We start from the raw sequence: 13,472 nt of genomic DNA, 5'->3' as shown, positions 1-13,472 counted from the left end.
CTGGCTTGGAACTATCGGACATCGCGGCCGTCGTAGGCCTTCGGCCCCCGCTAAATAAAACAGATAGGTCAGTATAGTCGACATGCGCCAGTCTGAGAACGAGCAGAGTCTTCGGTCAGCCTTATCGCTTCGATTGAAGAATCGCAACGAGTCTGGGAGCCAGCAACTGCTCGCACACAGGCTGCTCATGACCGGGTTGATAGCAGTTGTGGCGATGTGACTGGCTGAGTGGCATGGAAGTAGAGCCTACAATACTCCAACAATGCAATCGTTGTCTCGCTCTTCCTCGACAATTAACACCGCGCGATGTTAAGCCATTAGGCTGCTCAGAAACTTCGTGGTTAGTGGTAGTTCGGGATTTCTGGTCTGCGAAGGTCAGAGCTTGTTTTGACCGGCTCTGGACGTGCGAAATTCACGAGCTACTTCTTCACAAATGGTTGGGGGTACTTGGCCAGGTAAACGATGTAGAATGGCAGGTATGTATTTTTACGGGGGCCATCCAGGCGAGATTGCGTGGATATCCTCCGTTATCTTGCTCCTGATGGGGCCGCGGAGCCCATGGGGTAGGGGACTCAACTTGAGCTTGCTCATCTCATCGAAGGATAAAGTTTCTATCTGGTAATCAATAAAGGCTGCGTGTCTAGAAATATATATCGAGGTACGCTTGTTCGACATAAAACTTTTCTCCAGACCAATATCCCAGATAGGTGATTATGCCGGCGGCAGTGGAAGTGACGTACTTTTATGTCACCCGGATCTGGTGGTTTTCGAGTTAGTAAAATATCATGTGCCAGTTACGGATGTTCGCCCACTGGAAAACCATAATATCCTCTGCTGATCAGCCGGGTCGCCGTGAAAATAATTGATTGATTAACCTACCTAGGTAGCTCACTTGACTCCACGCGTACAAGCCTCAAAAGTGAGCTATCTCGATCTTTTGATTCCTCCTCAGGATCATTGAAGTGATCATTGAAGTCGTCGGTGCTTGGGTAGATACCCACAAGGCATGATAGTGCTGACTGCCATGCTCCTGCCGCCAAATCAACAGTTACGATGTAACAACATCCCACTATTTTCACCTCCGACAGGAATGCCAAATGCTCGATAACCATCAAATTAATCGCGCTCCACTGTTACTAGCCACGCACTACTATGAGTCAGCTGTCCCAGAAGTTTTGCATCCTCATGTTCCGCGCGTAAGCATTGCAGGAAGAAATGCAGAAGCCGGAGCCTGATCAAATTCGGTATATCAGAGGACAGTTCTTTTTGGAAATATGTCTGTTGTCTGTGACTTGTTGGCGACCTGTGGATCAGGGACAAGAATCAAACGTTCTGCCTTGACGATCGATAAGCACAAAGATTGTTCCCCTATTTCGTGTTCGTATCGAGGCCATATTCCACAGGCGCCTCCCTACATATTTATACTTTTGTTTTCTCGTATCTGACAGTCTTTATCGACACCTCCATCGCGCCCAGCGTTTGGCAAATTTTCGTGAGTCAGCATGGTTCAAGACTTGCTCTCACTTCCCTATGACATTCGCTGCCAGATATGGGAATATGTTCTTGGGCCGAGGAATCTCACACCATGTAAATGTGTGACTGTGCCATATTACTGCACCATCACACATCCGACCTCATGCTTCGGACAGTTCGACATCCACGCGCATTGTGATGATCGAATCTTGCGGGTGTGTAGAGCAATCCACGACGAAGTCAAGCCCATGGTGGTCCGCTCGCCTAGGGTGTTCACCGTTTGCAGTGGCTTGTGCTTAGATTTGCTATTCTCGAGGATACCAGTCAGAGAGCGCAACCGGTTGAGGATGGTCAACGTCAAGGTGTATATTGGTCGATTGGAAGAATACAGCTTAGAGGGCTTGTCAGGTGTCGCACTGTTAAAACAGGCAGAATCATGGTGTGGACCGTTCGTCCAGAATGCGTTGAAGGCGGAAGGAGTTGGGGAAGTCGTCGACGCAATGGCAGTCAGCAGGGCTGAGGAAGATGAGAAATCTCGACGTACCATCTGGCTCTCCCTGAGACTTATGCCGCAACCTTGAATCGTGGTCTGTATGATGAAGGTTTTCGATCAGTGAAAACCAGTATCAAACACTTGGAGTCCGGAATTGTCTTTCGTAACAAGACGGCAGTATTTCATCGACACGAGAATCGGGAAAGCGTCCTCTTGCAGCACGATCCCGAAATGTCATAAAGACATATCTGGCCACACTGAAGGTGTGCAACATTCAAAGGTTCGTTCCGAATGCAAACTGCAAGCAGCACGCTTCGAATTCTGTCGTTAGAAGTAAGAAGCCGTGATCAACTGCACAGTGATCGAAATGAGGCAGCCATACCACAGGCACTGGCATGCTTGTCATGTAGCAAACTTCGAGTTGTGGAGGGTCCGGAAGGGAGGCAAGAACAACGAATAGAGGAGGGATATCAGAATGGAAGGTAGCGACCTTTGATTACTGTCTCAGACTCAGCTAGCCTCAATTTCATCCCGGTGTCGGGATCAAACAATATGCGAGCTACCACGATCAATCGATCGAGCTCCGTCCATCCAACTCTCATACAACAGTCTCCTGTTGACAAAGAGTTTCAAGTCTCCTAGCAGACCAGGTCCACCACTTGCAAACACTGCCCCCACCCGCAAAGTCCGCAGGAAGACAAAATGCCGATCATGGAGGCGAGTTGCCGGTGGCCACAAACTCAAGCCTGACCGGCAACGTTACCAATGAGAAATAGCGGCGACTTGTCGCTGAAGTTCTTTACATCGTCGAGAATGCCCTTGGTTGCCTCGGCCTCGAATGCCTTTCCGATACTCTCGAGAGATTCCCAGGAAAGGAGCGCACCGATAGCATAGGGTTTGCTGCCGTCGGGACCAGGCGTGTATTCAATGACTTTCCAGTCCACAAGCCCGAGTTCCTTCCATCCTTTCTCACAGAGAGGCAGGTGGGTGGAGAGGTAGTACTTCAGATCGAACTGTGCGTCTCCTGGATAGAGGACCGTGGCGTGGGCGACCATTTTTGATTGGTGGGGTGTTGAAGTCGCTCGTGATGTGTGAGATTCTAGTCTTTGGGACTTTGGCCGTGAATTCAGATTGTGAAACGAGTTTATATTACTCTACGATGAAGAGAATTAGAGGAAATAGGATTGCAACAAAGGCAGGGAAGGGAGGGATCTTTCTAGTTAGCACACATGTCTCGTCTTCCTTACTTATTGCCCCTCGGCTTCATTGGGAACGCACAGCAGCAATGAGGGGCAATGCTTTCTCCCTGGGTGCCTCCTTTCACACTACTAATAAGGAATATGCATCAGTTTCTTCGCTACCTCTCTTAGCGCAGGTTGATGCCACAGCATCGAGGACTAACCCAGTCCCCCGCACTTGGCTTTACATCCGCCGAGTCAGAGCTAGCTCGCCCGGAAACAGGCAGCGGGTGAAGTGCATAAATCGGCCGCAGGAAGCGATAATCTGGGACGCTTTTAGAAGTCGTTTCGCGATCAATGATTCGATTCACTGAATTCCGTCATTACTGGGCGAAGCGCACTACGTAGCATAGGGGATGCTGCCGCCGGAAATCAAGTTAGGAAAGCTGAAGAACGAGCGATGTACCCGTAAAGATCGTTTGAGTGGCCGAGTCAGGCACATCGGTACCGAGGCTGAAGCACCGCAACTTACTAGGAACTACTTCTCTGTCTGCCAAGGTAACTCGCTGATCACGGAGTAGGAACGAGGTATTTAGGTACGTACTAAAGTATCCTAGGTATCAAAGGCGTGTTAACATTTGGTAAAGCAGGTTGGCGCGGATATGCATAACCTGGTCGGGCCGTTATCTGCCCTGCTTACGGATCAGTTCCGAAGCACCATGAAGACAAGGATGCGGACTGCTCAAAGGTGCCACGTCAGGGGTGAGTTGAGCTAATATCTACTGTAAGTCGATAGCAGGACTTAGAGCTCAGAGGTATGCTCAATGTCCTTCTCGCAACGTGAAGATTCTGGATCAAGAAGCAGATTATATGGGCTAGACATTGGGTGAAAGCGAGGGTGAACACGTCAAAGGCAGGGTTTTGAAGTTGAACACTTGTGGTCCAATGTGATTCCTCGAATCTATCTACCAATCCGGTCAAGTCAAGTATATCCCACCTATTATGCAACCACAGATTCCTGAGCATCTCGCCGACCAAATGCACCAACGATCCGCTCAAAAAGCTCTGTGGGACTAGGTGCATGGTTCGAGGAAACGAAGTTCAACACCGCATCTAGATTCGACGATGATAGTACATTCGACCCATCCGCCTTGAGTCCTTCCTGGTCACCTGCGGTCAGGAGTGGCTGGCCGCCTCTGCCGAAAATACTGTCTAGGCTCTTGCTGACTTGCGCAGGCTCTGTACGTTGCAGTGCTGATGACAAAGCCCCTTGAATTGTGGCATCCTTGGACCTCAATGTGCTGATCCTGGCCTTTCCGTCGATCAGGACGTAGCCCGAGCCAGTGGTAGAGGCCAATAAGCCTAAAATGAGGCCGGGTACGGATGTCTCCCAGACAGGCTTGACATCTTGTCCCGTGATGCTTAACAAAAGTAACTTGCTTGATTTGTTTTTCTCCACAGGTGAAATGCTGATGGCAACTGTGCCTTCAAACTTGTTCGTTGCGAGGTGCCTCTGGCCAAAGGCTTCAGAGTCCAAGTTGATGTTGAGAATGGTTTGTGCTGTAAGCAGGTCGAAGACACAAAAAGTGTCTGACAGACATAACAAATGTCGTCCTGCAAAGGCTAGCCTTGCTTCCCTTGGTGATAGAATATCTGGAAGAGTGAGACTAATTTTGCCGCTTGCAGCATCAATGAGGTGTAATAGCCGCGTTTGTGATGCCAACCACGACCAGGAAGCCGCAATGGTCGAGCCATCATCAGAGTAAGCTATTGTTGCTGACTTTGCCTGTTCATTTCCACGGAGACGTTCATGCCCACAGTCAATTGATCTTGAGCTGGACCATGTGTATAATTGCTCATTTGTTTTGTTCTTCACAGCGACCCCATTTCGGTGGCGTGCTTTTGGTGACCATATTTGTATCGTCGAATCCGAACCGATGGTCGCGAATTCAGCCTTCGATTGGTTCGCTACTAACCCGAGCACAGAGCGATCGCCTGGTCGATGAGGCTCGTTGATGCGAGTCACCAGTTCCCAGACATTCTCATCCTCGTTCCAACCCCAGATTCTTAATGTGGTCTCTGTAGAATGGCCACGAGAATCTGCTGAGTCACCATCAAGGTACATTGACGCTATGTCTGCTTTTAAGGGTGTCCATCTGTCAATAGTAGCCAGCCATTTACCATCATAGCTTATAGCGATATAATCGACATTGGGTTCCACCACTGCTTTACCGGTAGGTGCCACATTTTTGACTGTCGTAACATTCCTTGTTAGGGCTTGGCGGCTGACTTGTAATCCCGAGTCGATATCAAATTGTTGGAGAAGGGTGGCATTGTTTTCTCGCTGTTGGTTTTTGGTTATGACATTAGCTGGGACGGCTGCGATTAGGCGACCTGCTATTGTTGGATGAAGTAACATCGGTCTATCAGACAATGCATCCTCACTGATTGCAGGTCCGGTAATGTTCGTCGATGGCAACAAATCTGCAGTCGACAAGACCATAACAGAATTGTCACCAAGACGAAGTCCATACTCCGATCCCTTTGCTGATATGGTCAGATTTAGAATTGATGTCGACAAATGAGGAAGGAATTGCTTCTCGTTTGTATTCAGCTGCCAGATGACAAGTACCGTTTCATTGCCACCTGAGATAATATATTGCTGGTCGCGTGACCATCTGACTGCATTCACTGCACTTCGATGCCAGTGCAATTTGCGTGGGGTTATGTCCTCTTTATCGGTGCTCTTCTCCTTGCCAATCAATCTGAAAAGAAGATCTTGATATATCATAATAGTGCCAGACTGAAAACCAACCACCAAGTCGACAATTGGCACTCTTCTTGCTCCCTTTGCTTTATATGGGCGGACTCGAGCATCAAAAGAGGTTATGAAACCAGACATACTAAGCTCCCTCCACGTATAACTCAATTGTTGTCCATTGCTAGGAATATCTTGTGAATATCCTAGTAAAATCTTGCCGGCACTCGAAGCAATGAGCACACTTCCAGCTGCGTAAGATGCAATATTCATAATGCTGAATGGTCGCTCCAATATGGTAGTGGCGAGGTTACATTGCTGGCCGGTGTGATCAACAGAATATGCAACCACAGAACTGCTTTTTTCTTCACCGTGGCGTAGAGCAAGGACTGTTTCCTCCTTTCCATCGAAAGCCATGGGCAAGATTCGGCGTAAGCGATTCTGTGTAGCAGTTTGGCCCAACTTTTGGCTTGTCGTCCAATCCCATAATGAGATTTTGTCGTTGGTGTAAGCAACATAGACCTTAGTGGGGTCTATAAGTGACAATGCACAGCTGACGATACTTGAGCCATGGCTGGTTTGCAAACTTCGAATCAATAGTGAGGTTTGTGTAGAATAGACGCGGAGTTGAGAATGTGTTGGAAGGAGTAGATACTTTCCATCAGCTGTCAATAGCGGATCTTGGTCGATGAAAATGCCACCCTTGCTTGGAGATATTGACCAGCGACTCGAATTATGACCTGCATTGGGTCTCTTGACTTCTGCCACGGTTTCAGACGTTTTCTGTTTCTGTGATTTCTTCTTCTTCTGCGATGCAACGAGAGCAAGTTGATCACTTTCCTTTGGAACATTGAACACTGCCAGACCATCTTCTTGCGCTACCTGCATGAACTTTTTCTGCGTCGCCTCCCCCGAAGTGCTTCTATCCTCTTCTGCTTTTTGAGGCACAGAATTCGACTGTCGTTGTTTGTTTGGTGTGGTTGATGGGACCGAGGATTGCCAAGCAGCGGTCTCATCCACAGGCTTCGGAAGATTCTTTTCTTTGTCCTTGTGTGATCTCCTTAGCCTCTTCTGATGCTTTGGGTTTTCGGCGGCCAGTTCTTCCTCCTTGGTGGGTTGTGCCTTGTCGGATTGCGGAGTGACATTGTCGGGTGCGTCTCCCAAGTCCTTAATCAACTTTGTCTCTTGGCTTCTCCGATGGCCAGTCCTACTTCTCACCCGGCCATGAGAACTGTGCGATTCTGCTCCGTTATTCTCTTCTTTGGGAGGGGAGAGAATGGTTGTCTGGTGAGTAGGCGTTGGTTGCTTGGTTCTTGGCTTCTTTTGGTTGTGAGGATCTTCCCGGTCATTTCCTTCGAAAGCAATTTCGGCATTACGCTTAGAAGACTGGGACATCATGAAGGGGTCTTAATGTCTGTCCGTGGCGGGGTTCTAACGCACCACGAAGGATGTAAAAGGCATTCGAACTGCAAGTTCTTGAAGACTGCACTCAAGGTTCACCGAACTTTTTTTTCTCCACACCAATTGTGGCAGTTTAGCCGGAATCTCTCCCAAGACAAGCGCTTGAGAGCGAATGATTTGCGGTAGGAACTGCACACTATCCCCTTGCAATGCGCCGTATCAAATTTTTGGCTAATTCTTCGTCCTCACATCTTCGGTCGCATTTACGAAAGCAACAACAACTTCTTGCACAGCCTGGTTGTCCCTGTACTTACACCTCATAATCAACATACGTGGGCCAAGATGATCATTCCGATCCGCTGCTTCTCATGTGGCAAGGTAAACACTATGTCCTTCGTTGTCTGTCGTTTCCTCGACAATAATCTGACATCTTGCTTGATCACAGGTGATCGCCGACATATGGGAGAGATACATGAAGTTACTAGAAGGTGGCATGGCTGATGGGTTAGTCGAACCTTGACACTGACCTCAAGATTCTGCGATATCACAAATTCAAAGACCGGAACGCAGGCTGACAACTTCGGGTAAACAGTGAAGCGATGGATCAAGTTGGCGCAAAGAGATACTGCTGTCGTCGCATGCTTATGACTCATGTCGACTTGATCGAGAAACTATTACAGTACGTCCTCTTTTGCCCTGACTTGGAATGCTGTTGTACTTGGAGGAACAAAAATTTGTACGATGTTGTTGGATACATGATTGACAATTGCCTTCAGATACGACCCTGCTGAGAGACGACTTAAAGCACAGTAATAAATCTCGATACACTTATGCGGACGACGTCTTTTTTGATCGCATTACGGGCATTCGGTTGGTCTCATGAAACCATGGATTTAAGGGACTTTCGACAAAAGTACGGTTCATTCGCAAGGCGCTGGAGGCGAAGGATATTTGGGCCCTACATCGAAGTCGGGGCAAATATCAGTGATAACATGACGTGGATGGAGTCTCTCGTCTGGTCAATGACTTGTCGCATAACCTACGCCTACGAGTCTCACGACGATATGTCCTAGGTCTCAACGAGCATTCAAGGATATGATTGTTGGCACTAAGAAGTGTGCTGCTATGTTGCGGAAAACTTCACCAGAACCAGGATCTCAAGTTTGGATCATGTGGGATGAATGACACAGACAAATTAAGTGGGTGAAGGTTCTGGAAGAAAATGTCTCCAGACACTCCACCAGCAGTGCACCTCAGCTGGTCTACCATCCTGACCATGCCAATCATCATATCCCATGTCTTGTCCTTCAGCAATCATGTCGAGTCCTTGTTTTCGTAGGTTGTCCCTTAGCAGCTGTCTATCTTCATCATAGCGATCCCGCAGAGGTAACTCAACAATGAACCTAGCGGCCGGGTCTGGATGTATCCAATGACGGACTGTGCATGCGAGGATCTCGGGGTGCTCAGTGGAGTAGATAGGATCTGCAGCGAGAATCACCATGAATTTGTCTTGATCGTCTCTTGGAATATCTGTCTTATCGGCCCAATCTAGCTGACGCGCAGTCGCACTGCCCTTGTGCCGATCGATCACTTCTCTGTTTTCATCAAGATTGCGTTGGAGGTTAGGGACAATATCCGGCAAGTCAGTCAGCAGCACGTGAACATTCCAGGCACAAGCGGCCGCCATTCCCACGAGACCGGTGCCAGAGCCGAGTTCCAGCACTCTGGAACAATCATCCACAATATACTTACGGAGTTCAGGTAAACGTTGAGACAGGAGGAGAGAAGACGTCCACGTCTTGAGCCCCAGATGGTCGCCGGTGAGAGTAGGTTCATGGATGAGAAAGGAGAGGTGATCATTGATGGCGAAAGTCCGAGTCAGATCAGGCAATGCATTCCTTCCGGAGCGTTCACTCAATCTCGTGCTTGCAGCAGACCAGATGGACTCCTTGACGAGGTCATCATCTATCCAAGCTAGACTGGAGGAGACGATTTGGGTCAAGTATCGTGGCACTCCTTGTTCTGCAATTTGAGCCTGAGGAATATCACCTCCTGTGACGAAAGGAGATGGCTTCAGGGACAAACGAGCTAATGCATCAAGCAGGGCAGATGCAGCGGGTTTCTGGTATAGTTGGGGAAGATCATGGACTGCTTACACCCCCATGAATGTGTTGGTAAGAGTGGATGACAGAAACAAAAGGATTGCGGAGGACGAAACCAATCTCATAAGGCTTACCATGAAGGGGTTCATAAGGCCATTCGGTCGTCATCTTTGAAATCTCCAGGACACAGGGGTCTTAAAGGGAGACAACAATGTAAGTGGATCCAGCTTTGAAGCTCGTTCAGTAGCGAGCAATATGCTCTGGATGCGTAGCCGAGTATGGACAATGGATATCCGCTCAGCATTCCACCATGAGGTATATCATCATATACTGGGATGGATCCTCGTATGTACACCTGTTTCATAGGCTATTGTATATGAAACTGGTGGTGGTTGCCCAGATGGCCTGGTAGAAGCGAGGATCAATTGAGGATGGAAGATCCGTTGATCTTCTGTTTCTGTGTAGCGACGGGAATTGAAACCTGACCAAGACCTTTAATATTGAATTATCAATGGAATATCGAGTTACGAGTTCTGTGTGAGTGGGCAATGGGCATATTCCAGGATGTGAGTCAAGTTTTGCCGCTCGAATTTTCTTTAACTTCGCGCCACTTGGCTTGCCGTCTTGGTTGAAGCTTGGCCTCATCATGCATTGAGTTCCAGGGTTTCTAACGGGTTCAATTATCTGGGGCAAAAACGCTGTGCAATTATCGATCACTACCTAGGTACTCCGTACTGTTAGGAAGCATAATCAGACGTTAACCCCATTTCGTTGCGTTATTTCCTCTAAAATCAACCGTGGCTGATGCAAATTTCAAAGTCCAAAAGGCCTTCACCTCCAAATACGAAACGTCAAAGAAGATGGTTCCATATTTCAGCCTTGGCGTGAGGTTTCTGTTTAATTTCCCCCACCCCTGAAGCCCTCCCATGAACCATGCTCTCTCTCTCTGGACCACGATCCAACCCAGTTCCATCACCCGCTGATGTGCAGATGGGGATCGTAAAAATACCCCTACGCGCCAACCCGATGCATAACTCAGTCATCCTCCCACGAAGCAGAACCGAGGGGCAGGATGGCTAGAAACAAGGTCTTACTTCTCGAGACTCTCGAAATTGCGCAGCGGCACACTGGCAAACACACACACCTACTTCGTGCATCCGATGAGGGGGTTCTAGTTCCGCTAACCTTTTCTGGCGGAAAAAACAGTCAAACCCTATTTGAACGCGTATGCAGCTCATGACTCGAGATTCAGGACTGGTGCGACAATCAGGCACCTCGTATGTACCTCGTACCAAAATTCAATAGATGTAGATGAGAGAAGCGCCTAGGCGGCCTCACAACAACCCTCAGGGCGTCCACACAGCAACACAACGTGTTCTATTGCTTCGTAGCGTCCGACCCATCACATCCGGGGCATTATTCTTGGAATCTTGGCTCTAGCCGACGTGCAGAAGACAAAAGCGCTGATGGGGATCCCGTTTCGCGAGATTAAAGCCACCGTCATAAAAGACATCTAGGCTTCAGCCTCAGACATCAACTACGTTCGCTGATTGGCTGATTACTTACCACATCAGTCTTGGTGGATACTTCGCTTTCCTCTCCCTTCCCCTGAATGCTCACTTTTCTACCAGCTTCCAAGGAGGGTCGACCTGGCAGAAATCCAACCTTGCCACAAGTTAGACGGCCATTGAGCCTCAGTTAAAGATGGCTTCTCAAAGGGGCCACATGAGGACGCCTCATCGAAAGTCGGGGTCAACTCCAGACCCAGACCCAGACTCGAGGATAGCCTGATATATGAACGACAGTATTGACAAAACATCATATCAACCATAAATCGATTTGCGTTTTAAGCTTCAAACATCAAATCTGCCATTCAATCGATGCCCTATTGCCGTGTGTTCCAGACGATCATACCTCCGTATCTTGGACAACTCCACAAAGTTCGGTACGATTTTTCCTTCATCGTTCATGTTCAGCCTAATCGTGAACTATCCTCTTCAAAGCATGGCTGATTTACGGATTGTCTCCTATTTGAGCAATCTCATCCCAGCTAAGACTTCGCTTGTGAAATTAGCTTACTGTTTTCACACATCAGCCATGGATGTTGTTTACCCTCGTGGCTGCCTGGTGGGTGTCTGGGGGTTTCGGTTGATCCACAACCCTGGCAACCCCATCCACTTGTACAAGTGGTTGCGGATCATCGTCTTTCCAATAGATCCACCACAACGAATTCGGCGGATAATCTCACTGCCAGACCAACGAGTCTGGGATACCTCCATCGTTGCTGATACAGTCTAGGAGAAACTCTGTTCGCCCTAATCACCGCGCAACTTTGGTTGCAACGCTCCCATGAGGCCCTGAGTTTCCACCCCGTCTTTACATCTTCGGTAATGGCAGGGAACGATTTTAAGCAGTATTTCCGAATCGGATGGCGCTGCTTGCCAATGACACCAAATCCCATTACGGGGACGTTGGGTGGCCGAAAGGGAGACGCGACATAAAACCTCTGATATCCCTCCCTGCTAGGTTTCTCTGCTTCCTCCAGCTCGACAACTACTCATCGCAACTTGATTGACTTTTCAATCATCCACTCTTTTTGAGCTCGCCGTTTGATTTTTTAGGTCTCGACCTTAAGCCACTCGTTCTTACAACTAATAATTTATACCCTCAATATGCAAGTCTTCTCTGTCGCCCTGCCCCTGGCCGCCCTGGTCAGCGGCATCTACGCTGCTCCCGGTTGGGAGTCAGCACCAGCTGGTGATGCCTGCTTGGCCGCTGTCACTGGCACCGCCGCCCTCGGCGATGCTGGTCTCCGTGCATTCCACTGCAAGAGCTATCTCGCCACCACCGTCACCCCCGCTCCCGTCGTTGAGACCGTCACCATCACCGCGGATGGCGCTGGTAAGGATGGATGGAAGCGAGGAACCGTGATTGTCTGCCCCAACGAGGTCCCCAACTACGCCAGTGCCTGTGATGATGCTCATTATACCAGCGCTTGCTCCAAGTTCGGCTTCACCAACATCATCACCACCACCGTCGCAGCACCCACCACCACCAAGACCGTCTGGGTTAAGCCCACCGGTGGAGTTGTCGTCTCTGGCACCACCTGCCCAGCTGCTGGCACCGTTACAAAGACCGTTTCTGGCTCAGCCTGGGGTGGTAAGGAGACTGTTACCGTCTCCGTCCCTCTCTCTGGATCTGCTACCGTCATCACAAAGACCGTCACCGTGTCCGGCGCCTATGGATCTCACACCGTCCCCACTGTCACTGTTTCTGGTACTTGCACCGCTCCATCGCACTACACCACCACCACCGTCACCACTACCACCACCAGCGCTGTCCCAAGCAAGTGTGTTGTTACTGATGCTTTGGCATCTGATCTCGTTGACGGCTTCATCACCCTGTTGGAGTTCACCGATTACAAGCAACCCCCCAACAGCACCTTCCCTCCTCCAGGCCGAGGCTACAAGATCGATGTCTCCAACAAGATCCTGAACGATAAATTCCAAGATATCTCCGACTCCATTAACTTCATGGCTGGCATCCCTGTAAGTTCTGACCCATCTAACCTGAGCCTAGTGTATACTAATGCATCATATTACAGCTCGGCAGCATCACATTCCCCAGCAAGGGTGCGTTCGATGCTGGCCAAGGTTCCCAACCTGAGGTTACCGTCAAGACCTTGAACCTGTGGCACGATTGCACCACCATCACCTGGAGATGGGTCATCACATCCACTACTTTCCCCGTCGTCGGCATCAACCGATTCACCGTTGGCGATGATGGCAAATTCATCCGCAACTACGCCGAATTCGACAGCGGCGCTTGGCTACAGTCTTTCCGCCAAGTGTGTGCCATCAACGGCCCACCAACACCACTGCCAATCGATTCATTCGCAACCAAGTAAACGTTCGATGCGGAGTGGACAGGCTCAAGTGAATGATTGCCCAGGGAGAGACAAAATATTTATGGCATAATACGGGTACTACTTGGAGAGAGCGCGGAGCCTAGCATAATACTTCAATTGCATGCATCAAGATTTAGGCCAAAGGATGATTGACTTTTTG

The 13,472-nt window shown here is 49.1% G+C and overlaps 4 protein-coding genes across 4 annotated transcripts; 1 reads left to right on the top strand and 3 right to left on the bottom strand.

Moving 5' to 3' along the window:
- Positions 1–2,706: 2,706 nt before the first annotated feature.
- On the bottom strand, positions 2,707–3,021 carry LTR84_003274 (uncharacterized protein; the record flags this gene model as incomplete). Its single annotated transcript, XM_064846869.1, has 1 exon — positions 2,707–3,021. The coding sequence occupies one exon, from the start codon at positions 3,019–3,021 to the stop codon at positions 2,707–2,709; it is 315 nt and encodes a 104-aa protein (XP_064705849.1).
- Positions 3,022–4,144: 1,123 nt separating this feature from the next.
- LTR84_003273 (uncharacterized protein) lies at positions 4,145–7,297 on the bottom strand (the record flags this gene model as incomplete). Its single annotated transcript, XM_064846868.1, has 1 exon — positions 4,145–7,297. The coding sequence occupies one exon, from the start codon at positions 7,295–7,297 to the stop codon at positions 4,145–4,147; it is 3,153 nt and encodes a 1,050-aa protein (XP_064705848.1).
- Positions 7,298–8,498: 1,201 nt separating this feature from the next.
- Positions 8,499–9,573, bottom strand: LTR84_003272 (uncharacterized protein; the record flags this gene model as incomplete). Its single annotated transcript, XM_064846867.1, has 2 exons — positions 8,499–9,451; positions 9,540–9,573. The coding sequence occupies 2 exons, from the start codon at positions 9,571–9,573 to the stop codon at positions 8,499–8,501; spliced, it is 987 nt and encodes a 328-aa protein (XP_064705847.1).
- A 2,504-nt stretch (positions 9,574–12,077) lies between these two features.
- LTR84_003271 (uncharacterized protein) lies at positions 12,078–13,312 on the top strand (the record flags this gene model as incomplete). Its single annotated transcript, XM_064846866.1, has 2 exons — positions 12,078–12,953; positions 13,010–13,312. The coding sequence occupies 2 exons, from the start codon at positions 12,078–12,080 to the stop codon at positions 13,310–13,312; spliced, it is 1,179 nt and encodes a 392-aa protein (XP_064705846.1).
- Positions 13,313–13,472: the final 160 nt, after the last annotated feature.

The sequence above is a fragment of the Exophiala bonariae genome (genome assembly GCF_035927105.1).
Source record: "Exophiala bonariae strain CCFEE 5792 chromosome Unknown scaffold_15, whole genome shotgun sequence".
NCBI lineage: Eukaryota > Fungi > Ascomycota > Eurotiomycetes > Chaetothyriales > Herpotrichiellaceae > Exophiala > Exophiala bonariae.
This window is presented reverse-complemented; position numbering and strand designations above follow the sequence as displayed.